This window comes from Pygocentrus nattereri, chromosome 12 (assembly GCF_015220715.1).
Source record: "Pygocentrus nattereri isolate fPygNat1 chromosome 12, fPygNat1.pri, whole genome shotgun sequence".
NCBI classification, from domain to species: Eukaryota; Metazoa; Chordata; class Actinopteri; order Characiformes; family Serrasalmidae; genus Pygocentrus; species Pygocentrus nattereri.
This window is the reverse complement of record NC_051222.1, coordinates 39,153,341-39,178,280: the sequence shown is the minus strand read 5'-3', so window position 1 is coordinate 39,178,280 and position 24,940 is coordinate 39,153,341. Positions and strand designations below refer to the sequence as shown.

Here is a 24,940-nt window from a genome sequence, read left to right as displayed (position 1 = left end):
GATGTCTGAACCTCCTCAGCTGGCTCCTTTCAATGTGGAGGAGTAGCGGCTCTACTCCTGGATGACTGATCCCCTCACTCTGTCAAGTAGAGTTTAGCCCCCACCCTGCGAAGAGGCTCATTTCCAACACTTGTATTTGCGATCTCGTTCTTTCAGTCTTTACCCACAGCTCATGACCACATGTAATGGGGAGCGAGGAGGCGGACGCATATGCAAAGATAAGCAACGTTTATTATGGGCAAATCCAGGGTCATTGTCTAAACGGTTCAGGTTCATGTAGCCAACACGGATCGATTGGAGGACAAACATGACAAACCAGAATCAAACAAGCCGAACAGTACAAAGACCAGTACATCCAACAAAGACCAGCAAACACAAGGGGCAAACACGTGGCTTAAATACACAGGCTAAACGACGGACAGGCGGCAAACAGGTGGAGACAATCAGGGGTGGAGTCATAAAACAAGGGGCTGGACTAGGATCAAAACACACGCACATGGACCGGACTGGGAGGGGCCAATCGTGACACCACAGGTGAGGGTTGGGATGTAGACCAGCTGGTAAAGAAAGAGCTTTGCTTTATGGCTTAATTATTGCAATGAATTTGTGGATCAAATGATCTTGTTATTGAGCTCCATTACTCTAGAAAATCTGGAGCAGATGTAGATAAACAAATGAGCCAATTAGCTATTTGCTATTGCATTCATAACATCCACATTTCAGACGAATGAATGTTTACTGTTTGATGTATACATTTCTTATAAAATAACGTAATAATGAATAACACAACTCATTATATCCTGTATAACAATAAACCTTTATTAAAATGGAAGGACTGAAAAATATTTACACAGATTTTAACGCTCTTCTTTGTGTCTACCTGCAAATATTACATGCTAAATAGAAAAAAATAAAACAAAGTATACCCATCTAAGGCACAGGCCTGATCTTCATACTGATGAACTTAAGACCATAATCATAGCCTTTCCAGTGGTACCACACATTTCCAATAGCGAAAAGGGTGCCATCCTTTCCCCACAGATAGATGCCGTTGGGGTTCGCATAGTGGCAAGCATTGTACCAAAACCCTCCGAGGTAGGATTTAGCACAGTTCTGGTCCACGGTAGAGTCCTGGTCTTTGTCGAAGGTGGAGAACTTCTGTCCATTTGACGTTGCCAGTGAATCACCTGCAGACAGAAGGATCTGTCACTACAGATACACTTCAGGCATCACTAATCAGAGTAAACAATGACTTTATAACATACACAATATAAATATTGTTAAAATGGCTTTCTGTTTCAATCTTTGTTCTTGCATCAAGACTCTCATATTTCTTTCAGGCTGATATTTATTATATTCTAAGACTGAGATGAGCATAGCCACCAAAAGGTTATCGGGTACTTTTTACTGGCTAGCCAAACAGCCATGTGTACAGGCTGCCATGCACCGGTTTTATCAGCTCAGTGGGAGCAAACTGAGTATGACCACTGTGCATCCTGTCACAGCAATGAGCCTTTCAGAGTGACACTCATACTGTCTCACTGGCCTCTCCTGTTGGACTTGTGTTAAGAAAAGGGTACATTTAAGGGCCACTTGAAAGCACAGATTATTGTGGTGCAATTAAATGTTGTGTAAAGCCACAGTATTACCATATATTCTACTTGCTATTTACCAACTAGTACATTTGTACAGTCTATATGCCCGAAATGAACATTTTATTAGGTACGCCTACTTTGCTTTTACATTCACTGTCCATTTTATCAGCTCTACTTACCATATAGGAGCACTTGACTGTAGTCCATCTGTTTCTCTGCATACTTTGTTGTGCCAACTGTTGTGCCTCAGAGAGCCGGTACAATTTGGGTGGTGAATCATTCTCAGCATTGCAGTAACACTGACATGGTGGTGGTGTGTTAGTGTGTGTTGTGCTGGTCTGAGTAGATCAGACACAGAAGTTTTTAAACATCTCAGTGTTTCTGCTGGACTACCAACCAAAAATAGTCGACCAACCAAAAATATCTAGCCAACAGTGTCCTGTGATCACTGATGAAGCAAGGGTGTACAATCTTATCTGAAAAGGGCAGCTGTGGCTGCAGGTTTTCATTCCAACAAAGCAGGAGATCACATGATCATTTGTTTGATGCCTGTGCCATTGATTAAACTACTGGAATCAGCTGTGCTCCTGCATGTTTGGAATGAAAACATCCAGCCACATTTGCCTTTTGCAGATAAAGTTGGACACCCCTGGACCAGAGGATGACCAACACAAACTGTGCAGCAGCAGATGAGGTGTCGTCTCTGACTTTACATCTACAAGGTGGACCGACAAGGTAGGAGTGTCTAATAGAGTGGACAGTGAGTGGACACAGTGCTTAAAAACTCCAGCAGCACTGCTGTGTCTGATCCACTCGTACCAGCACAACACACACTAACACACCACCACATCAGTGTTACTGCAGAGCTGAGAATGATCCACCAGCCAAATAGTACCTGCTCTGTGAGGGTCCCTGGGGGTCCTGACCACCGAAGAACAGGGTAAAAGGGGGCTAACAAAGTATCAGAGAAACAGATGGACTACAGTCTGTAACTGTAGAACTACAAAGTGCACCTACAGTATATTGCCAAAAGTATTCGGTCGTCTGCCTTCACATACATATGAACTTGAGTGACATCCCATTCTTAATCCATAGGGTTTAATATGATGTCAGCCCACCCTTTGCAGCTATAACAGCTTCAACTCTTCTGGTAAGGCTTTCCACAAGGTTAGGAGTGTTTATGGGAATTTCTGACTTTTCTTCCAGAAGAGCATTTGTGAGGTCAGACACTGATGTTGGACGAGAAGGCCTGGCTCACAGGCTCTGCTCTAATTCATCCCAAAGGTGTTCTATTGGGCTGAGGTCAGGACTCTGTGCAGGCCAGTCATGTTCTTCCACACCAAACTGGCTCATCCATGTCTTTATGGACCTGCTTTGTGCACTGGTGCGCAGTCATGTTGGAACAGGAAGGGGACGTCCCCAAACTGTTCCCACAAAGTTGGGAACATGAAATTGTCCAAAATCTCTTGGTGCTGAAACTTTAAGAGTTCCTTTCACTGGAACTAAGGGACCGAGCCCAACTCCTGAAAAACACCCCCACACCATGATCCCCCCTCCACCACACTTTACACTCGGCACAATGCAGTCAGACAAGTACCGTCTCCTGGCAACCGCCAAACCCAGACTCATCCATCGGATTGCCAGACGGGGAAGCGTGATTGGTCACTCCAGAGAACACGTCTCCACTGCTCTAGAGTCCAGTGGCGGCACTTTACACCACTGCATTCCACGCTTTGCATTGCGCTTGGTGATGTAAGGCTTGGATGTAGCTGCTCAGCCATGGAGACCCATTCCATGAAGCTCTCTACGCTGTTCTTGAGCTGATCTGAAGGCCACATGAAGTTTGGAGGTCTGTAGTGATGGACTCTGCAGAAAGTCGGTGACCTCTGCGCACTATGCCCCTCAGCATCCGCTGACCGCTCTGTCATTTTACGTGGCCGACCACTTCGTGGCTGAGCTGCTGTCGTTCCCAATCACTTCCACTTTGTTATAATCCCACTGACAGTTGACTGTGGAATATTTAGTAGTGAGGAAATTTCACGACGGGACTTGCTGCACAGGTGGCGTCCGATCACGGTACCATGCTGGAATTCACTGAGCTCCTGAGAGCGACCCATTCTTTCACTAATGTCTGTAGAAGCAGTCTGCAGGCCTAGGGGCTCGGCTTTATACACCTGTGGCCATGGAAGAGACTGGAACACCTGGATTCAATGCTTTGGATGGGTGACTGAATACTTTTGGAAATATAGTGTATATAATAAGTGGAGCTGATAAAATGGATCAGGAGCACAGAAACAAGAAGTGCTCAGTGAGCGTAATTCAATATATAAAGTTTAAATGTGTGCCTCTAAATGGGATATTGATCATAAAATTTAAACTGGCAAGGGAAGATTGTGATATTGGCATTGTCTGTGTCCATCACTACTGATGCCCCAATAATATCTCACCTGCTCCTCCATTGATGAATCCATCAACATGCAGTTTGTAGCCATCAGTTTCCGATTCCACAGAGAAAGTAGAGTACTGGGCATAAACCTTCACTGCCTCAAAGTCCTGCAGGTCCACTCTCAGCTCATACTTCCTCTTGCGCGTGAGCTGATAGAGGTTCTCCAATCCTGGACGTGCACAGGATAAAGCTGAAGGTCATTTATGAAGGACCAACAGTGTGACTGCTTTTCATAAGAGACAGTGTTTACAGCTTCTCCATGATATGAAGGTTTATTATTATTTAGCTGCCTTAAAACAGCCTATAAGCTGTAATTTTTGCAAACATCCGAATTAATTTTGTGAGCAATACTTACAAAATAACAATACCTAATGTGGCCACATGGTGTGACTCTTCAAGTGAACTTTTTCACACTTACAAAGTCTGACGTCCAATGTTGACTTCTTTGCTTTTTTTCTATATTGCTTCCTAAAATCATTCTTTCAGATTCAGTTCATAATGAAATTGGCCTCTACACAGTGTTTCTGATGGATAACGGATTCTCACCCAGCCAGTATTCTCCGTATTTGTTCCCAAATCCTTTCTTGTACTGCTCCCATGGTCTGTAGAAGTTCACACTGCCATCCATTCTCCTCTGAATCACCTGGTGGAAAGATCACAGAACTTCCTCAGACTAAAATAAATTAGAATTTTAATCTAAACAGGATGTAGAGGGTGGATTTTTTGACTGTGACCAATAGTAGTAAAATATTTCTCAAGCAAACGTCTAAGTTACATTAGCATTTAAGTGCACAATTTATATTTCTACTTGACTTTAAGTTCCAAATTACTTGCATTTGAATATGTATAAGTATTAAAAGTAAACATAACACTTTACATTAAGGGTCATAAAATTAATATTTATATGTTAATAAGTAATTAAATACTCAGGGATACATTAGCATTAGTTGCTGACTGAGTACTTAATACTTAGTAATTGAGTACACTGTTAACTGATAGTTTAGTTTGCCCTTATATTTTTTAATTACTCAGTAAATTTGTACTAACATGATTAAACACACAATCAGTTCTTTGGCAGTATAAAATCTCTCAGCGCATAGTTAATTAGTAATAAATTTGTGAATTAAGGGCTGACTACTAATCTATCAATTAACATAGTACTCAAATACAAATGACTAAGTACTTAGTAAATAATCAATTAATATATAATAATGAGTACTTAATCGATCATTAGCACTTAATGATCAATTAATTTGCGACCCTTGATGTAACGTGTTAGGAAAGTAAAAGTCCCAAAGATCAGATTTTTTCATATTTCTCCTCTTGCATCTAAAGTCCTATCAGCTCTCAGTAAAAGTCCCAAAAAATGGAAAATACTCTAAAAAAATTGCAAAAAGTACTTAATTACTTGTACTATTAAATGTCCATGGTGGAAAAGTAGTAAGTGTCTCTTTTTGGGGGACATTTAAATTATTCAAAAGACACATGTTGGGCTTTTTCATGGATATAACCTATCGCCATTCATTACTTCATTAATACTGAGATACTCAGACGTGGCTTGACCTCAATACTGTAGTTAATCTATTAGAGGAGTACAGTCAAACGTACCGTCCACTTCGCATCCTCTGTCTGTCCATTACAGCCCATGTCACAGTACACCTGTACAGGTGTGTCACCTGCAGGGTAGATGGTGTAAACTCCACTCAGGGTTTGTCCGTTAGTGTAGACGTCAGAGCAGTCTGTTGGGAACAGTTCCTGAGAAACTGAGGTGCTCCCAACCAGCAGGGGGAGCAATAGAGCCAGAAACACGCTGACCTGAGGGAAGAGTGGCAGAGATTAAACAAAAACACAATGAACTGAACAAGTACAATAAACAGTAAAATGACAAAACAAGAACAACAAACACTACAATGTTATTCACTCCAGAGAAAAAAACAAAGTAAAATTAAAGCTAACCCACCTGCTGTGCAGTACACAGAGACTTTTCTTTTACAGATATTTCTTTATATGTATCAGAAATTACATTGGTTAACAAGCATAGACAACTAAACCATGATCCCAGTTCACAAAATACAGATTAGAATTATAGAATATCGCTGCGAATACTTTGTATCTCCATTTTTTACTTTTTTTAGTTTTTGACATAATTTGAAAGCAACTGTTACCCTTTACATTGTGTGTAAATTTCATGATGAATGGACTGAGAAAAGTGGCCCAAAATGCCTTGGAAAAAATTCTGCATTAAACGTAAAGTAGGTTTTTTCCTTCTCCTGTAAAGTTAACATTTTGGAGATACGAGGTTTTCCTCCAGCAGCAGCGATAAGCAAGATTAGAGTAAACAATGACTTACTGTCATTTTGTCCGAGGATGTTCCAACAATAAAAACCTACAGCACCTGGACAGAAATCAAACGTAAGTATAATTTTATGCCCATTTGAACATCCATTTGGCATGAAGTCAACATGAAGTGTTACTTTTTGTATAGACAAGGTATGTGCAGAAGCACATACGTTCAGTTTTTAATCACACTGATTAAACGTGTGGATACTTAATGACCAATGGAGTAAAAGGTCATTTTTTTATTTTGGCTGTCCAGAAATGAGGCATTTCACTGAAAATAATATTTTTTCCCCAAATAAAAAATGAAGACTTTCATATAGAAAAGTGATTCTCTGTAAAACTGACATAGTGGTCCAAATTAATATTATGTAAAACATGAATTTTAGAAAGTTACATACATACACATAAACATTTCATAACATGTTCGGGAAAGATGTTATTAATGTGTTATGTAGACACCCTTGACGTGCAATATAATATTTCTGGTAATTGTCATGATAGACGACATACTGTTGTCGTCACAGCTTGTGTGCTAATTTTGTATTAAGTGTATCAAACATTATGGCATCTGTCATGAAAACTACTGGTAATGACAACATGATGCTGTTATATTACTGAATAAAATCCTTATGACAGCATTAGACTGTCTGCTATGACATGTTTATAGCATTATTATCTCGGTGCTAAAAAGGCACCTTTAGAATCACACCGAACAGCAGAAAAGGGTCAATTTAAGACATAAAGTGTAGCTTACCTGTGATGTTTTTCCTTTCCAGTGTTTCGTCTTCCTACTCACATGCTTTTAAAGCCTGCTGGACCCTCAAACCCCTCCTGATTACAGGGCATGTGAGTCAGCATGGACATTCCTCGAGAAAGTTCCCGTAACTGGTAAACGACCTCATGTGTGACGTACATAGACTTACTTGATAACGTTCACCTGATCATAAATATTCCTTCTTGCCAGATCAGAATGTAGAGCACTGTAGAGCTCTGGTATTAACCTAGGTCAAAACATTGAACGGTCTATAGAATGACTCTTATGCTCTTGGACATTTACCAGAAACAGAACTTTTCTGAACTCTTGATAAATATGCACTCTATGATTGCAACACTGCAACAGCAAATATTTGGACAATGAAGCACAGCGACAGGCACAGAAGTGATGGACTTATTTGTAGATAAACTGACCCCTGATAACAAAAGTATTCAGTCATTACACTGGGCAGTCCCAAAATGTGACTGATACTTCTGCTGACCACCAATATTTAACATTTAGTAGCTACACTTCTGTAGTTTATCTTGAAATATTTCTTGAACTAAGAGTTTAAAGTGTTGAATTGAAATTGAAAATTGAAAAGAATAAATTTTTTGTATTAATTTTATTAGTAGTAAAAATTTTGCTTACATTTAAAAGAAGAATAGAGTTCATACAATACCCTATATAATCAATTCATTATATTATATTCTTTTTCTACTGACTCTAATTAAATACTAATGATCTCTTCTATAACTATGTTTTATCACCTGTCTGTAGAGCACTTTGAGCTGCCACCATAGCCATGCTATAGAAATAAAACTATTATTATTATTATTATTATTATTATTATTATTAAATATTTATGTCAAACTGTCACAATATGAAAGTGTCTTGAGAGCATAAAACAAACATTTGAATATAAAATGCAACTTAAAATAAATTTCTAATAAAAGATGAGCAAAACCTTACTAGTAATCTGAAAAGTAGAATGTTATAAAAAATGTACATGAAATTTTGAATTTGTTAGCATGTGTCCTTCTTCGCTTTAATGATAATGTGTATTTGAGCTAGCATGGACTCTGACCACTAACAGTGATGAAAGTCTCTGTTCAGATCCCCCTGAGAGTCTCTGAACACCAGCTTCAGTGGAAAAGATAAGACTAAAACAAATTTAAACCTTTGTGTACAAAGCGCTCAATGTTGAAAATTTGAATAGTGCAGATTTGTGACATTTCTTCTCACTTGTATTTGTCATTTATAGTCTTTATTTAAAAAATTTTTCACAATTCTAAACATTTCTGTTGTTTATTCCAGACTTTAATGGAAAAATGAGAGATTTTTAATGTGGTCTCAGACTTTTGGACCCCACTGTACACTGTTAGAAATAAAGATACCATGCAGGTACATGATTCGTTCATCAAGGTACAAACAATGTACAACTCCAATTCCAGTGAAGTTGGGACGTTGTGTAAAGCATAAATAAAAACAGAATATGATGATTTGCAAATCCTTTTCAACCTATATTCAATTGAATACACCACAAAGACAAGATATTTAATGTTCAAACAGATAAATTTTATTGTTTTTTGCAAATATTCACTCATTTTGAATTTGATGCCTGCAACACGTTCCAAAGAAGTTGGGACAGGGGCAACAAAAGACGGGTAAAGTTGAAGAATGCTCAAAAAACACCTGTTTGGAACATTCCCAAGGTGAACAGGTTCATTGGAAACAGGTGAGTGTCATGACTGGGTATAAAGAGATCATCCCTGAAAGGCTCAGTCGTTCACGAGCAAGGATGGAGTGAGGTTCACCACTTTGTGAACAACTGCGTGAGCAAATAGTCCAACAGTTAAAGAACAACGTTTCTCAACGTGCATTTCATCATCTATAGTCCATAATATCATCAAAAGATTCAGAGAATCTGGAGAAATCTCTGCAAGTAAGCGGCAAGGCAGAAAACCAACATTGAATGCCCGTAACCTTCGACCCCTCAGGCGGCTCTGCATTAAAAACCCACATCATTCTGTAACAGATATTCTCACATGGGCTCAGGAACACTTCAGAAAACCACTGTCAGTGAACGCAGTTCGTCACTCCATCTACAAGTGCAAGTTAAAACTCTGCCATGCAAAGCGAAAGCCACATATCAACACCACCCAGAAACACTGCCAGCTTCTCTGGGCCGAGCTCATCTGAGATGGACTGACGCAGAGTGGAAAAGTGTCCTGTGGTCTGACGAGTCCACATTTCACACTGTTTTTGGAAATCATGGACGTTGTGTCCTCAGGGCCAAAGAGGAAGAGGACTGTCTGGATGGTTATCAGCGCAAAGCTCAAAAGATGGTGTGGGGGTGTGTTAGTGCCCATGGCAGGGGTAACCTGCACATCTGTGAAGGCCCCATTAATGCTGAAAGGTACATACAGGTTTTGGAGCAACATCTGCTGCCATCCAAGCAGTGTCTTTTTCAGGGACATCCTGCTTATTTCAGCAAGACAATGCCAAGCCACATTCTGCACGTGTTACAACAGCGTGGCTTCGTAGTAAAAGAGTTCGGGTACTAGACTGGCCTGCCTGCAGTCCAGACCGGTCTCCCATTGAAAATGTGTGGTGCATTATGAAGCACAAAATACGACAGCGGAGACCCCGGACTGCTGAGCAGCTGAAGCTGTACATCAAGCAGGAATGGGAAAGAATTCCACCTACAAAGCTTCAACAATTAGTGTCCTCAATTCCCAAACGCTTATTGAGTGTTGTTAAAGGAAAGGTGATGTAACACAGTGGTAAACACGCCCCTGTCCCAACTTCTTTGGAACATGTTGCAGGCATCAAATTCAAAATGAGTGAATATTTGCAAAAAACAATAAAGTTTATCCATTTGACCATTAAATATCTTGTCTTTGTAGTGTATTACGGGGTTAGTTATAACTTTTTGTCACAATTGGCCCCCCTGGTCATCCATGTGCTTCTGTTTTGGTCTGGTCCATGTGTTTCTTTGTTTTTCTTCCCAGTCCTGCTCCCTGTGTTTTGTTATCCCTCATTTTCCGTGTTGTATTGAAGCCCTGTGTTTTTCCTAGTGTTTTTTTGGTCTTTCTATTGCTTGAAGTGTTTTGTTTGAAGTGTTTTATATGCTGGTGTGTTGTTTAGTTATTCCAGCCTCTGTTGTGTGTTTCAGTCTGTGTTCATTTCATTATGTCTATCCCTCCATTTCTCCGTGTTGGCTTGTTGACCCTGGACCATCTTGACCCTGATCCTGGATTTGCCCTGAATAAATCTCACTTGTCTTTGCACATGCGTCTGCTTCCTCATCTCTCCACCACAATATTACAGAAAGGCCAACCAACAAAGGACACAGCAAGAAAGCGAGACTCTGGCATGTAGTTGTTCCATTGGGACGAAACTCCGGCTGTTTCTGTTCAGCACAAGTTAACTATGTCTTAACGCCACAAAGCCAGAGACAGCAAGTCCCCTGGTGCTGAGGGTACATGAGAATCTCGTCATTCCTGTAAGAAGGCGAAAGACAATCCCACCTTGTATCATGATCATGAGAGCTCAGGTAAGCGCCTAGGGTCTACCTGTCTTGAGCAACACTGCAGGGAGGAGCGACCTGTAGCGCAAGACGTGGTTAGACGGCAGGGACACTGCGCCTCCGGACCGCTGCCTGCCTCCATGGATGTTGCTGCAGGCCCGCCTGCCTCCGTGGACATCGCTGCAGGCCCGCCTGCCTCCATCAACATCGCTGTAGGCCCGCCTGCCTCTGTGGTCATTGCTACCCCTTTGTTCCCGCCCTTGCCTGTGCCTGTTGCTACCTGTGGGCCTCCTGTTCTGTCTGTGTCTGTTGCTCCCCATGGGCCCCCTGTTCCGTCTGTGTCTGCTCCTTTGTTTTTGCCTTCCTCTGTCCCTGGTGTTGTTTTGTTCCCTACTGTAGTGTCTGTGCCCGTGCCCATTCTTCTTGTAGTTCTTGTTCCTGTCTCTCCTTCTGTTTCTGTCCTGGGGTCTGTCTGTGTGTCCGTTTCTGTCCCAGTGTCTGTTTTGGCTCTGGTTTCCTTTTCTTTTGCATGATCTGTGTTGCGTTCTTGTGTTCCTCATCCTGTTGTGCCTTCTGTCATCCCTTGTTCTGCATCATTTTGTGTTGTGCCTCCTCATCCTCCCTCTCGGCCTTTGTTTTGTCCTCCGTCTGTTCGTGTTTCGTCTGTTTCTGTGTCTGTTGCTGTATGTTCTGTTTCTTCTCCTGTTTTAGTGCCTTTGGTTCCTGTTCCGTGTTCTTCTGTGCCTGTTTCTTTGCCCATTCCATCTTCTGTTCCTTGTGTCCCATGTCCTGCTCTTTTCACCCCAACTCCTGTCCTTGTTTGGTTCTGTCCTTGGTGTCTGTGTTTTTTTTTTGTTTGTTTTTTGGCACACTTCAGTGCCACATGCCTTAGTGGGGGGAACTGTCATGATTGACCCCTCCCAGTCATCCATGTGCTTCTGTTTTGGTCTGGTCCATGTGTTTCTGATTGTTACCACCTGTGTTTTCCACCTGTGTCCTGTTATCCCTCGTTTTCCCTGTTGTATTTAAGCCCTGTGTTTTTCCTAGTGTTTGAAGTGTTTGTGCTGTTTGAGGTGTTTTGTATGCTAGTGTGTTGTTATGTTATTCTGGTCTCTGTTGTGTGTTTCAGTCTGTGTTTTTTTTGTCTCTTCATTTCTCCGTGTTGGCTGTTTGACTCTGGACTGTCTTGACCCTGAACCTGGATTTGTCCTAAATAAATCTCGCTTGTCTTCACACATGCGTCCACCTCCTCATCGCTCCACAACAATGTTACACTTTTGTACTCTTGCTGCTTTCAGCTAACCTGGAAACAAAATTCATATATTATCCCTTTTAACAGAGATGTGCATGTTGCATGTAAAAAAAAAGTCCCACTTTACATTAACTGTCTCTAATAACTGTGTACTTACATGTGAACAACATTTTCTAAGCCGCTTCTCCATCAGAGTCGCGGGGGGAGCTGGAGCCTATCGCAGCAGTCATTGGGCAGAAGGCAGGATACACCCTGGACAGGTCGGCAGTCTATCGCAGGGCAGACAGACAGACACAGACAGTCGCTCACACACTCACACCTAGGGGCAATTTAGCATCGACCTGACTGCATGTCTTTGGACTGTGGGAGGAAACCGGAGAACCCAGAGGAAACCCACGAAGACACAGGGAGAACATGCAAACTCCACACAGAGAGGATCCCGGTCACCCGGCTGGGGAATCGAACCCGGGGCCTCCTCGCTGTGAGGTGACAGCACTACCCACCGCGCCACCCTACACCTTATGTAATTAAGTATCAACTTCAGTTATATAGGTGCAATGAAATTACAAAGTGGTAATTATATGAAAGCAATTAATGTGATGTGAGTAGGTTTCACAACACAATTATTCCACAGTAATTATGGAAAAACATCAATGCAGTGTTATTGTAAAAAAAAGACTTCTGATTTGTAGTGTGTGAAAAGAATATATTACATGAGGCAATACTAAAGAAAATGCACTTGTGCAATTACACAGCACTTCTGTATTCCATCTGTAACATGGCTTACATCATTGGTAGTTACAGTGTTGTTACATATATTATTGATGTGTAACTATTGTAAGAGCCAGGCCTTTTCTAACTTCTATCTGAAGTCAGTGCTCCCTAAATTCCACCAGTATGTGGACTTTGCAATCTGGGATGTTAACATACTGGATCTTGTTTACACAAACATCCCTGGTGCATACAGGGCTAAGCCCCACCCCCACTATGGCTACTCAGACCGCATCTCTGTGACGCTCATTCCAGCTTATAGATTGCTCATCAGACGTGCCAAATCAGACCAGAAGCAAGTGAGAACCTGGCCGACTGTTTTGAGCACACTGACTGGGAGATGTTCAGAGAAGTAGCAACCTCCAGTGACTCCATAAACCTGGAGGAGTATACAGAATCAGTGACTGGCTACATAAGCAAGTGCATTGATGATGGTACTGTCTCCAAACCCATCACAACCAGAAACCATGGATGACTGAAGAGGTGCGCATGCTGCTGAGAACTCACAACAAGACTTTCAAGTCAGGGGGCAAGGCAAGCCATAGCAAGAGCCAAGCTTTCAATCAAATATTCTAAGCGTGCCTACTCAAAGAACATCCACAATCATTTTCAAAACACTGCTGACACTCAGCGCAGGTGGCAGGGCATCCAGGCCATCACCAACTACAATTCACCTCCACCTGCTTGTGACAGTGATGCCTCCCTTCCAGACATGCTTAACAACTTCTATGCTCAGTTTGAGGCACAGAACGGCACGACGGTGAGGAAAACCACACCTCCTCCACGTGAACAGGTACTGTGTCTGTCCACTGCTGATGTACAGAGATCTCTACACAGAGTCAACCCATGAAAATCCCCTGAATCCGACAGCATACCAGGCAGAATGCTCAGAAAATATGTCGAACAGCTGGCTGACGTTCTCACGGATATATTCGATGTCTCTCTGAGCACTACAGTCGTTCCAATGTGCTCCATCATCATCCCTGTGCCAAAGAAGTCTCCAGTTTCCTGTCTCAATGACTACCGTCGGGTTGCACTCACGCCCATCATTATGAAGTGCTTCGAGAGGCTTGTCATGAGACACATTAAAGACCAGCATGACTGTACTACAAAGTACAGCTCAAATCACATCAAGTTCACTGATGATATGACTGTGGTGGGTCTGATCAGCAAGAATGATGAGTCAGCGTACAGGGAGAAGGTGCAGCGGCTGTCTCTGAATGGAGATGGAAACTGAATGGAAACTACGGAGATGGTTGTTGACTTGACCACCCCCCAATTAACATCACTGGCTCTGCTGTGGAAATTGTCAGGACCACCAAGTTTCTCGGTGTCCCCATCACAGAAAACCTCATCTGGTCCCTCAACACCAACTCCATAGCCAAGACAGCCCAGCAGCGCCTCAACTTCCTGCTAAGACTGAAGAAGCCTCCTCTCCCTCCTCCCATCCTCACCATATTCTACAGGGGGACTGTGGTGAGCATCATGAGCAGCTGTATCATCATCTGCTTTGGGAATTGCACCACCTCCAACCACAAGACCCTACAGCGTATAGTGAGGACAGCTGAAAAGATCATCAGAGTCTCTCTCCCCTCCATCGTAGACATCTACACCACACACTGCATCCGCAAAGCCACTAGCATTGTGGACGACCCCATCCATCCCTCACATGGACTTTTCTCACTGATGCCATCTGGCAGAAGGTACTGGAGCATCTGTGACACCACTGCCAGACTCTGCAACAGCTTTATTCCTCAAGTGATCAGGTTTTTAAACTCACAAGGACTGATCTGAATTATCTCCCCATCCACAGACACGCACACACACAGACACACACACACACACTTCTCTTTTGATCCGTAACATTGCTGCTAACACTGTTTCACTCAATTTCCTACCTCAGTAACTGCTGTGTTTATGTATTTCATCTGACTGCGTGACTCACAGATCACAGCATATTAAATATCACTGCACCTTATTCTCACGACCTCACGTCCAGAAATGAGACACAATGTCTGCACATTTGCACTTTGTATTTTTTGTTCCTTGTTGCACCATGTTGTTCCTGGAGGAACATAATTTCACTCGACTGTGTACTTGTACATAGATATAATGACAATAAAAGTCTCTCGACTTGACCTGACTTGACTAAAGTTTAGTGGAGTGGACTTGATAAATACAGCTTCAGCACAATATTCATTTAACCATGTTTCTGTTAAAAGGATAAAATCAAGCCTAAAGGCTGTAACAGAATCACTTTTTATGCTTTCTTCAGTGAAATGTCTTTTTATTCATTTTTCTATAGTTGTTTTCAATTACATGTGTAATTTGAGTGCATTTAAATAAATGAGTCAATCCACATGAATTCTTTATAGCCTTTTATTCAAATTCTTTAAAAAGAAAAACGAGACAAAAATTAAAACATATACTGTAAACAGCCACCAATGCATTAAAAAGAAGTTATAATTTGTAACCCTGTAGCATCATGTAAGCATCTTCTTGTAAGTTGCTCTGTATAAGAGTGTCTGCTAAATGCTGTAAATGTAAAATGTAAATCATTTGATTATTGATAGATATAGATAACTACCACACATCTAGTAAAACCCAAAAGCTTTTCAGTTTCTATTTGAGAGAACAGAATTTCTTGTAACAGTATTGACATGATATGGCTTCAGCTGTAAGCTATTCATTAGACATGATCTTAAGCTGCTCGTTTTATCTTCATCACTACAGTCCTGAGAGAGTAATTACAGCCTTTCCAGGAGCACCAAACAATTGCTGCATTTTGTGGAGCTGAAGGTCCCCACTTGTACAGGCCATTAAGGTTGGACACGAGGCAGTTGTTGAACCAGTATCCTCCAGAACTGCTGACTGCGCAGCCATTGGTGTCTCTATCATAAGTTGCAAACTCCATGTTGTTGTGATAGAACAGCGATTCCCCTGGAAAAGGTATTATATTTTCAATGCATAGTACTTTAAAACAACAGTCAATTGAAGAAAATGCGAACAACCCTTTGTATAAGGTCACAATAATGCCCTGATAATTCACTCACCTGCTCCTCCATTGATGAAACCAGAGCAGTGCAGCTTGTACCTGTATGTCTCGGAATCGATGAAGAAAGAGGTGTAATGGGCGTAAACGCTCCCTTTATCAAAATCCTCCATGTAAATTCTCATCTCATATTTACCTCTTGTGGTAATAAGGAAGATGTTCTGCAGACCTGTCATCAAAAACATCAGTCACATTGTTTCCTACAACAGTAATGTATTGCTTTAGATATCCTGCTTTATTTCTATTAGTTGATTGCAGTCTACAACTAGTAATAAAATATGTAATAAAAGTGTTAATAAGAAGGAGGAATTAAGTAAAATTGCTAATCTAAAAGATTGCAAATACTTAAGAATGGGGTTATTGTAAATTAACTGGAAGCCATGGAAAACGCAAAGCTTACCAAGGCAAAAATACTAAAGAACTTAGTCTTATCTGTTTGCTTGCAAATCCTTATTTTAAAAATCTATTTCTGTGGTACCCAGAACACCAATCAACTATAATTTCTCTGATTTACCTAGCCAGTATTCACCGCTTGCATTCCCAAAGCCGTTCTTGTACTCATCCCAGGGTCTGTAGAAGTTCACACTGCCATCCATTCTCCTCTGAATCACCTAAAAGAGACAGCAAGTAGCAAAAATGTGCATGAAACAATGATAAAAAGCAAGTATGTTAAGGTTTCAAGGTATCAGTGTTTGTTAATCATTTTACTTGAGGACTCAAGACACCTGAGCCAGCTCATCAACTGTTATGGACACATTCGTGAGTTGGATCAGGTGGGTTTGGGGAAGTTGAGCCCACAGAGTTCTGCGGGTCCTCAGGAGCAGAATCAAGAAACCCCTCAATACATCTCATTTTAATTCAGCCTTAAACTTTGCCACTCACTGTCCACCTCCCGCGGTCTTCATCACAGCCCATGTCACAGTAAACCTGCACTGGTTTATCAGGGCCTCCTGGGTAGATGGTGTAGACACCAGTGTTCTGAGAGATATTACTGTAAACATCTTCACAGTCCTGAGGCAGATAGGCAGGGGCCGACTGCACCACCAGGGGGAGCACTAGAACCAATAGCAGCTGAAAGCAGGAGAGTGAGAATGTTTAGAAGAGACAGATGACTGAGATTGTTTATAAAACAGTATTGCAATTGGCAGCTTTGGTATTGCAAAAAGTTTTATTATCGCAATAGTTAAAGTAAATTTTAAAATGGTATATTCCAGAGATAAACATTTATGATAAAAGATGTTTTAATGATCTTACCATGGTAATACAATCTTCTTCCTTTAAAGAAATAAATAATGTATTAGTTCAAATGTTTTTATTAGCAGTTTTAAAGCTTTTGTAAAAATTGTCAATTAGGATTGTTGCAGGTGGTTACAGCAATATTACAGCAAATGGATACTCACCAGTGCAGGTACAGAGAATCTCTTAACACTGCAAAAGTTTTTCCTCATGCAGCTAGATGCAAATGCATGACATTGATACTCCCATGCTTCCTTTTATATGTTCACAAGTTATTGTTTTTTTTCTGTTATTGTGGAAAACTACCAAGTTGGAACAATGTCAAGCGATGGGGCTCATAGAAGGAAATGACAAGGGACTTCACAAGGAAGTTTTTTAATTACTGATATGGGAGATATTTTAAGAGTTCAAAACTCTACAAAAATCTGATACTGCTGCCAAATTTCAGTGCCAAAGAGATTCACTTAATGATGTCTCAAGTCACGAGTACAAAGTAGTGAGGACAACAGGCCCACAAATCTTTGGAAATAATTGAATACACAATCTAAATATTGTAAAATATGTTCATTGGGTCTAAGCACAAACATTTCAAGCAGAATCTTCTCCTAAATAAATCTTGGGTGTGGTTTTGTAAACTTTATACAATATATAAACTCAATTCCAGAAAAGTTGTGACAATAAAATGCATATAAAAACATAGAGCAGTGATCTTTTTGACTAATTTAAAACACTACAAAGACAAGATATTTCAACAAGTAACTTCTTAATTTTGTATGTATATATATATATATATATGCTTCTTTTAAATTTGATGCCTGCAACATATTCCAAATGGTTTACTACTGTGTTATATCACTATACTCAACAAAGTTCAGTAATCATTTGGGAACTGAGGATACTATTGTAGTGGTGAAGGTGGAATTTTTTCCCATTCTTGCTTGACATAACACTTCAGCTGTTCAACAATATGAGCTCTCCATTGTCATAGGGTATGTACCCCTCAACATTACTGGCATCTTCACAGATGTGCTAGTTACCCATTAATACACAAAGTAATACACCAACAATGCCTGGCAGACCCTTAAACTTTACATTAAGAATCGGGAGGGTCCTTTTCCTCTTTCACCTGGAGAACCCAATGTCCATTTTTTTACAAACACTCTGAAAGGTTGACATATCAGACCATGGCACATGTTTGCACTTCAGTCCAGTTCCAGTTTTAGCCCAGAGAATTAGGCGGTGATTCTGGACTGTCTTTACTGAAAAGGTTTTTCTGAAGTATTCCAAAACTCACGTGTATATATTCATCAGAAAAGCATACTGGTTTTTAGTGCAGTGCCATTTGAGGGATTGAAGGTCATGTGCACATAATGTAGGTTTTTTTGGCATTGCTTTTTTACACATAGAGATTTCTCAGGATTTTCAGAATATATTGATTATGTTATGGACAGTAGAGGTTGCAAATTCCTAAATTCCTTGCATTTATTTGTTGACAACCACTGTTCTTAAATGGAGTCTCCTATTTATACCCAACCATGATTTCATCACCTGTTACCTATTTACCTGTAGAAACTTACAAAACTTTTGGAATGTGTTGTAGACATCAAATTAAGCCTAAGCATAAAATGGAGAAAAAATCAATAAAAATCTTATCTCTTAGGTGCTGTTTTTAATTACATACCTGTAAAGACAAAGATAAAGTTTACTCTGCTGTCTGTTTTGATTTGCAATTTATGTTTTCTTTTACAGTATGCTTTCTACTAATTATTAACACGGTAAGTGTGATCCACAAGATCCAAAGACAGTAGATAATTGTTTGGGGTTTACCTTTAAGCTCATCAACAGTTGGTGTTGACAGAAAGAGTGGGAAAATCAGAGGCCACTGCACACTGGATGCGGTGTGTCATATTATGCAGCAGAGTCCTGCTACAGAATGCATGAGAGCTGATCTCTTCCTTTATATACTTTACTGGAATAAATTTTATGAAAAACTTTGGCCATGATTGATCACATTTGGTATCAGTGTAAGACCTAACTAACATCTTGCTGTTTTCAATTTGAAAAGTAAGAGATGAAAAAAAGACTAGACTGTAACTCAAGTTGAGGTAACAGGATATCAGCATTTGTCCTGTCATTCCTCGACACTTGATTGACCACCAAGCCTGAATATTATTTATGTTTTGTAAAATAAAACGAATTCAGTTGTTTGTTGAAACAATAAAAAGAAATCAAACGAACTAAGAAATACAAGAAGACTCTTCAAAATTCAGAAGTGCAGGTCCTTTATTCCTTCTTTGAGCATGGAGAATGTTCTTCCAAAGGTCTTCAGACAACACTCACACATATACAGGGTTTGTACACATATTTTATACTTTCAGTGAAGGTGGGGTGATCTCGCCCCACCTCTTTTTTGTTGTCTCCTATTGTCATGACACCAGCATTATATCCAAATTGACCTTCACATGTCTATCATATGGGGTTTTGTGGAGACCATTATCTCCAAGCCTAGTTTGATTAAATTTTTTAAAAAAAACATTGTGCCAGGTACCTCCTAACACATACTGGTAATTTTCCATCCTGGCCGTTTGGCCTTGAGCAGTTCATAAGTTCACTCGCTCCCTACAAAGTGTCTGTCTTTTCTCTTACGCTCTACTGAGGAAGCTTGTTTTAGGGCACTTGCTCCAATATGCTAGGCCATATTGTGCTTTATTTATGATTTATCCTGCTTAATACAAGACATTTTAGTTTTGGGAATCTTTAATTTACATCAGTCCGTTCCTCTAAACGATTGACTGCCTCCTCTGTTTAAATTTGAAACCACAGGTTAAATATTGTGGCTTTCTGTGGCCTCGATGTGGCATTAATTTAACATAGTGATGACAAAATACTAAGAGGCATGCTGAGAAACAGAGTGCTTGGAGTCGCCGACCATGTGGAATACTTGCGCTATTGTGTCTGTTTAGGATTTCTGGATAGTACGGAACCAGTGTGCAGTGGCCTTAAACAAGATAGGTCAGCAAAAGCTACACACATCAGAGTTTAGCTTTTACTCAGTTTTGCTCATGTCCAATTGGGTGTAATTTTACTCGCTTAGGTGGAACCAGTCCTGTGTGGCACATTTGGCCCGATATCTAAGCTATCTAACCTAAGGTTTGTCAAAATGCAGTTCCAAACAGCAAAGGACAAGTTTGATTTAGGCTTTCTGTCATTCATTGACTTTTGCTCTCTCAGACTTTAGTCTTTGTCATCTAAATCTGTGGTGAGCAGAGTTAATGGTTTGACATTATGCCTTGGGAATTGCGCACTGTGTTCACCATTCTGGTGACTCTAAGTGAACTACTAATTTTGCAGTTTTGCTTTTTTTCTATTTTGAAATGAGGCTGAGATGGCAAAAAAAAATCTTTTACATTTCTTAAGACCACTCCTCTCCATTTAACTCTTAAAGGACACTAAGTCTTATCATTATCTGGAGTAAGAATGTGGTAAGTGCAAGCATACAATATTACATTTTAGTGTAATCTTACATGTTTAAGCAGAAAAGTAAATCAGAAATACCTTAAAAAAGGATACCTGTGGGAATGTTAAGGGGATTTCTTCCATTTTGGTAGTGTTGGCGTGAGCATGGATTTTACCTTACAAAAATCGGATCAGACTCCAAGAGCCAGATGCACACTTGAGCACTTATTTCCAAGTAGAGATGATACAAGTAGAAAAGCAAAAACGCTGAGCAAAGAGAAAATAAATAAACCAAATAAATCCAGAACTGATCGGCCTGCACCAATCCATGCAGTTCTGGCTGGTCTCCACCGGCATCCAGCAGCCAGCTAGTGTCGGTGGCCGCAAGGCCACATAGACACGACCATTGTCCTCTACCCAAAGGAAAGGGGAAAAAAAAAACCAAGAAAGAAAAATCCCCCTTATAAACCTCTAGCCCCACCCCAAACATTAGCATGATCCATTCCCGGGCTAGCAGGGGTTACAACATACAAAACACACACAACATAACACGATGGCCAACTTACACAGATAACAATAACAACAACAACCCTACACAATCATGATCTAGTGATGAATCTTAATTTCTACACCTTATAACCATTCTCTTTCCTTTCCCCTTTAGGTTCCTGGATTTCGCCTCCCCCCCTCTACACACGGCTGTGGACTTTACCAGCCAGTATAAGGGAAGCCCCGGAAGGCGCCCGCGTTCCCCTAAGGAACAGGACCGAAGAGATCACAGGTAAGTATCACATACATCAATCGTTTAATTTAAAAACAAGTACTTAAATATCTTTTATAACACTGGTGATGGGGTAGACCTACTGACCCCATCACACACCCCCCCCCTTAGACTAAGTCACTCACTAGAGGGACGTGAGAGGAAATCAGCAGTCACATTATGCGCCCCCTTCCGGTAACGCACCTGGAACTTAAAAGATTGCAATGAAAGATACCACCTCGTTATTCGAGCGTTGCTATCCTTCATCCTCTGCATCCATTGCAACGCCCGATGGTCGGTCTCCAGGATGAAGTCAGCGCCAGTCAGGTAGTATCTAAGGGAATCAAGAGCCCACTTCACAGCAAGGGCCTCTTTCTCTACTGTAGAATAGTTCATCTCTCGTGGAAACATCTTCCTGCTGATGTACAGGACTGGCTGCAGCGCATCTGCTTCTCCCTGAAGCAACACAGCCCCCAACCCGCACCCTGAAGCATCAGTCTGGACCACAAACTGCTTCTCAAAGTCAGGGCTGCGCAGAACCGGTTCCGTACACAGAGTCTGTTTCAGATCTTTGAATGCCGCCTCACACTCCGGCGTCCACTTAACGCGCTGAGGCATGCCCTTTTTAGTCAAGTTAGTCAGTGGCGCCGCTCGGTCCGAGAAGTTCGGAACAAACCTCCGGTACCAGCCGACCAGGCCCAGAAAGGATCTTACTCGCCTCTTTGTGGTTGGCACTGGCGTGCACCTGACCGCCTCAACTTTATCCACTTGCGGGCGTATCAGACCCCCGCCTAGGATATAGCCCAGGTAGGACACGGAGCTTTTGGCTAGATGGCACTTGGCTGGGTTGGCAGACAAACCTGCCTGCGCAATCTTCTGCAGGACCACCTTCAAGTGTCGTACATGCTCATCCCAGCTCGTACTATAGACCACCACGTCATCGATAAACGCAGCCGCAAAGCCCTCTGTCCCCTTCAACACTTCGTCCATAAGTCTCTGGAATGTTGCACCCGCTCCATGCAGGCCAAAGGGCATGACCGCAAAATGGTACAGCCCAGATGGAACACGAAAAGCAGTCAACTCACGAGCTGCTGGGCAGAGCGGCACCTGCCAATACCCCTTGCACAAATCCAGAGTGCTGAGGTACTTCGCCTTCCCAAGTCGCTCGATCAACTCATCTGCTCTAGGCATGGGGTATGGGTCAAAAGCAGAGACCGAATTGAGTTTAGAAAAGTCAATGCAAAATCTTAGGCCACCGTCCTTCTTAGGCACTAAGACCACCGGACTACACCACTCGCTCTTTGATGGCTCGATCACTCCCAGCTCTAGCATAGTTTGCACCTCCTTTTTCAAGTCTGGAATCAGGCGTGCCGGCACTCTGCAGTTCGTCTGTCTGATTGGATCCGATTTCAGCAGACGAATGTTATGCTGCATAATGCTGGTCTTGCCAGGCTCATCCCTGAAAAGATTTGGAGGAAACACGCTAACAAGGTCCTTCTGTTGCTGTGTGCTGAGATGTGACAGCTCGAGTGGGACATTATGTCCTATTGTACCTGGTAAGTATTGCTCTTTAAATTCTTCCTCTACTTCAACTGCTCTTATCCACAGCTGTTCCGAAGTGCCCTGCTTGGGCTCTCTCCACAGTCTCAGCATGTTGATATGGAAAGTTCTGTGTTGTTTCCTCCTATCGGGAAGCAACAGTTCATATGTGGTCTTGTTAACTCTACGCAACACTTCGTATGGGCCCTGCCACTTTGCCAGCAACGCAGTGTCTGAAGTGGGGAGAAGAATGAGAGCGCGATCTCCTGGCTGCAGCTCTGTCCTTTGCAAGCTTGTCATAGCCGCATTTTTGGCGATGCTGTGCATCCTCCATGTTGCTCCGGACCAACTCCACCAACTGAGCCATCTTGTCCCTCATCTTGAGCACGTACGACAGCACATTACTCTTTTGCTCCTTGCCTTGCCCCTCCCAGGTTTCCTTCAAAACATCCAGAGGGCCTCTCACTTCTCTACCATACACGAGGTGGAAGGGTGAGAATCCTGTAGATGCTTGGGGCACTTCCCTGTAGGCGAAGAGCAGGTATGGCAGCCATGTGTCCCAATCAGCACCAGTCTCTGAAACAAACTTCTTGAGCATACATTTCAGAGTTTTGTTAAAGCGCTCTACGAGCCCGTCAGTCTGAGGATGGAATGGAGTGGAATTCAAGCCTTTTATGCCTAGCAGTGAGAAGACCTCTCTAAGCTGTTGACGTAAAATTGGTGCCCAGATCCGTTAATACCTCCCGCGGTATCCCCACTCTAGAAATTAGCTGAATCAAAGCGTTAGCTATTTGCCGCGTTTTCACTTTCCTAAGTGCGAACGCCTCCGGATATCTAGAGGCATAATCACTAATCACAAGAATGTAACGGTTACCAGTCCTACTTCTAGGAAGAGGACCAACCACATCCATAGCAATACGAGCAAATGGAACATCAATTATGGGCATGTTAATCATGGGGACCCTGTCAGACTTCTTCTGAGGAGCTGTCAATTGACACTGAGGGCATGTTCTACAAAACTCTACTACGTCCAAATGTAAACGTGGCCAGAAAAATCTGGCGGCTATTCTGTTCAGAGTTTTATCCTGTCCCAAATGACCTGCCCACGGCTCCGAATGACCCATTTTTAGCACGTTCTGTCGCATACAGGTAGGTACTACAAGCTGCTCAACATCATTTTTCACTCTGTATAAAATGTTGTTTCTCACAACGAACTGCATGTCACATTTACTCAAACTGTTGCCTTGGCTGCATTTTAAAAACAAAGGTTTTAGAGACTCATCTTGTTCCTGTAGCTCTCTGATGTTACCTGGGATGTCTCCCGTGCTACCTTCAGGCTCAATTAGCTGCTCTACCATAACCGTGCCTCTAACTCTATCCCTCCTCCTCTCTTTACGAGACTTTTTGGATTTGGGGGTTTCATTAAAGGGCAGTTCTTGCATTATCAAAGAATTTTCAATCTGACTCTGTTTAGCCTGTCCACGAGTGACCACATAAGCCTCTGCTGTATTACATGTAGCAGCTAACAAATCAATTAGAATGGGCAGATCTCTACCCAGAATAACTGCATATGGCGTTTTCTCCAAAACACCTACGTTCAGCAGGTAAGTTTGACCTTCAATTTCAATGTTCACATCAGCAGTTGGGTAAATTTGCTCATCCCCATGAATACATTTGACTCTCAACTGAGATTCATGTTTCAATTGGACATTTGGTACACATTTTGCTGCCACTAACGTCTGACTGGCTCCCGTGTCTATCAATGCTTTAACCATTTTGTTGTCTATTTTTACATTGATTACAGACTCTTTATTGTCTACTGCAGGTATAAAGCTATTCTCTTTCACTGGTGAATAACACAGACGAGCTGAGCTATTATGTGACGCAGGGCATGCACTCATTTTGTGTCCAAATTGGTTACAATTGAAACACTTAAAAACTTTTTCCGAGCGATTTTTACCACAAGCTGAATCCCTGCTTGTTTGTCTATTCGAGTTACGCCAGCTCCCCTGTGTAGCTGTATTGCTAAATTGCGGCTTAGTTCCATCCCAGACCATGCCCCCAGACCCACCTGATTCATGGTGATGGCGTGGTTTGTTTACAGTCTTCCCCAGCGTGAATACTCCGTCCGCTAGCCTCGCAGCTACAAACGCCTCCGCCATGTCTACGGCTTCCTCAGCCGTGAATGGATTCCGCTCGATGATCCA

The 24,940-nt window shown here is 41.8% G+C and overlaps 2 protein-coding genes across 4 annotated transcripts; both read right to left on the bottom strand.

The window, feature by feature from the left end:
* Positions 1 to 798: 798 nt before the first annotated feature.
* On the bottom strand, positions 799 to 7,429 carry LOC108412240 (microfibril-associated glycoprotein 4-like). The gene is made up of 6 exons (XM_017684166.2): positions 7,136 to 7,429; positions 6,392 to 6,436; positions 5,650 to 5,856; positions 4,588 to 4,684; positions 4,043 to 4,210; positions 799 to 1,187 (listed from the first exon to the last, which is right to left on the bottom strand). Exons 2-6 carry the CDS (start codon positions 6,395 to 6,397, stop codon positions 931 to 933), a joined length of 735 nt encoding a protein of 244 aa, XP_017539655.1. The 5' UTR covers positions 6,398 to 6,436; positions 7,136 to 7,429; the 3' UTR covers positions 799 to 930.
* Positions 7,430 to 15,055: 7,626 nt separating this feature from the next.
* On the bottom strand, positions 15,056 to 20,987 carry LOC108412243 (microfibril-associated glycoprotein 4-like). Of its 3 annotated transcripts, none has more exons than XM_017684168.2 (6): positions 20,534 to 20,987; positions 16,997 to 17,017; positions 16,625 to 16,813; positions 16,257 to 16,353; positions 15,744 to 15,911; positions 15,056 to 15,630 (listed from the first exon to the last, which is right to left on the bottom strand). In XM_017684168.2, the coding sequence occupies exons 1-6, from the start codon at positions 20,576 to 20,578 to the stop codon at positions 15,392 to 15,394; spliced, it is 759 nt and encodes a 252-aa protein (XP_017539657.1). In that variant the 5' UTR covers positions 20,579 to 20,987; the 3' UTR covers positions 15,056 to 15,391. The 3 variants fall into 3 exon arrangements, with proteins under 3 accessions (XP_017539657.1, XP_017539658.1, XP_017539659.1); XM_017684169.2 differs by having other exon boundaries at positions 20,549 to 20,987; XM_017684170.2 differs by having other exon boundaries at positions 20,611 to 20,987.
* Positions 20,988 to 24,940: the final 3,953 nt, after the last annotated feature.

Excerpts from the sequence above, each read along its gene's own strand:
- LOC108412240 (XM_017684166.2), bottom strand. Across the intron at positions 4,211-4,587 it reads ATACGGAGAATACTGGCTGG|GATTGGAGAACCTCTATCAG; the intron begins GTGAGAATCCGT and ends GTGCACGTCCAG. Across the intron at positions 1,188-4,042 it reads ATTCATCAATGGAGGAGCAG|GTGATTCACTGGCAACGTCA; the intron begins GTGAGATATTAT and ends TTCTGTCTGCAG.
- LOC108412243 (XM_017684168.2), bottom strand. The coding sequence starts at position 20,578 with ATGGAAGAAATCCCCTTAACATTCCCACAGGTATCCTTTTTTAAG. Across the intron at positions 16,814-16,996 it reads AAGAAGATTGTATTACCATG|CTGCTATTGGTTCTAGTGCT; the intron begins GTAAGATCATTA and ends TCCTGCTTTCAG. Across the intron at positions 16,354-16,624 it reads AAGACCGCGGGAGGTGGACA|GTGATTCAGAGGAGAATGGA; the intron begins GTGAGTGGCAAA and ends TGTCTCTTTTAG.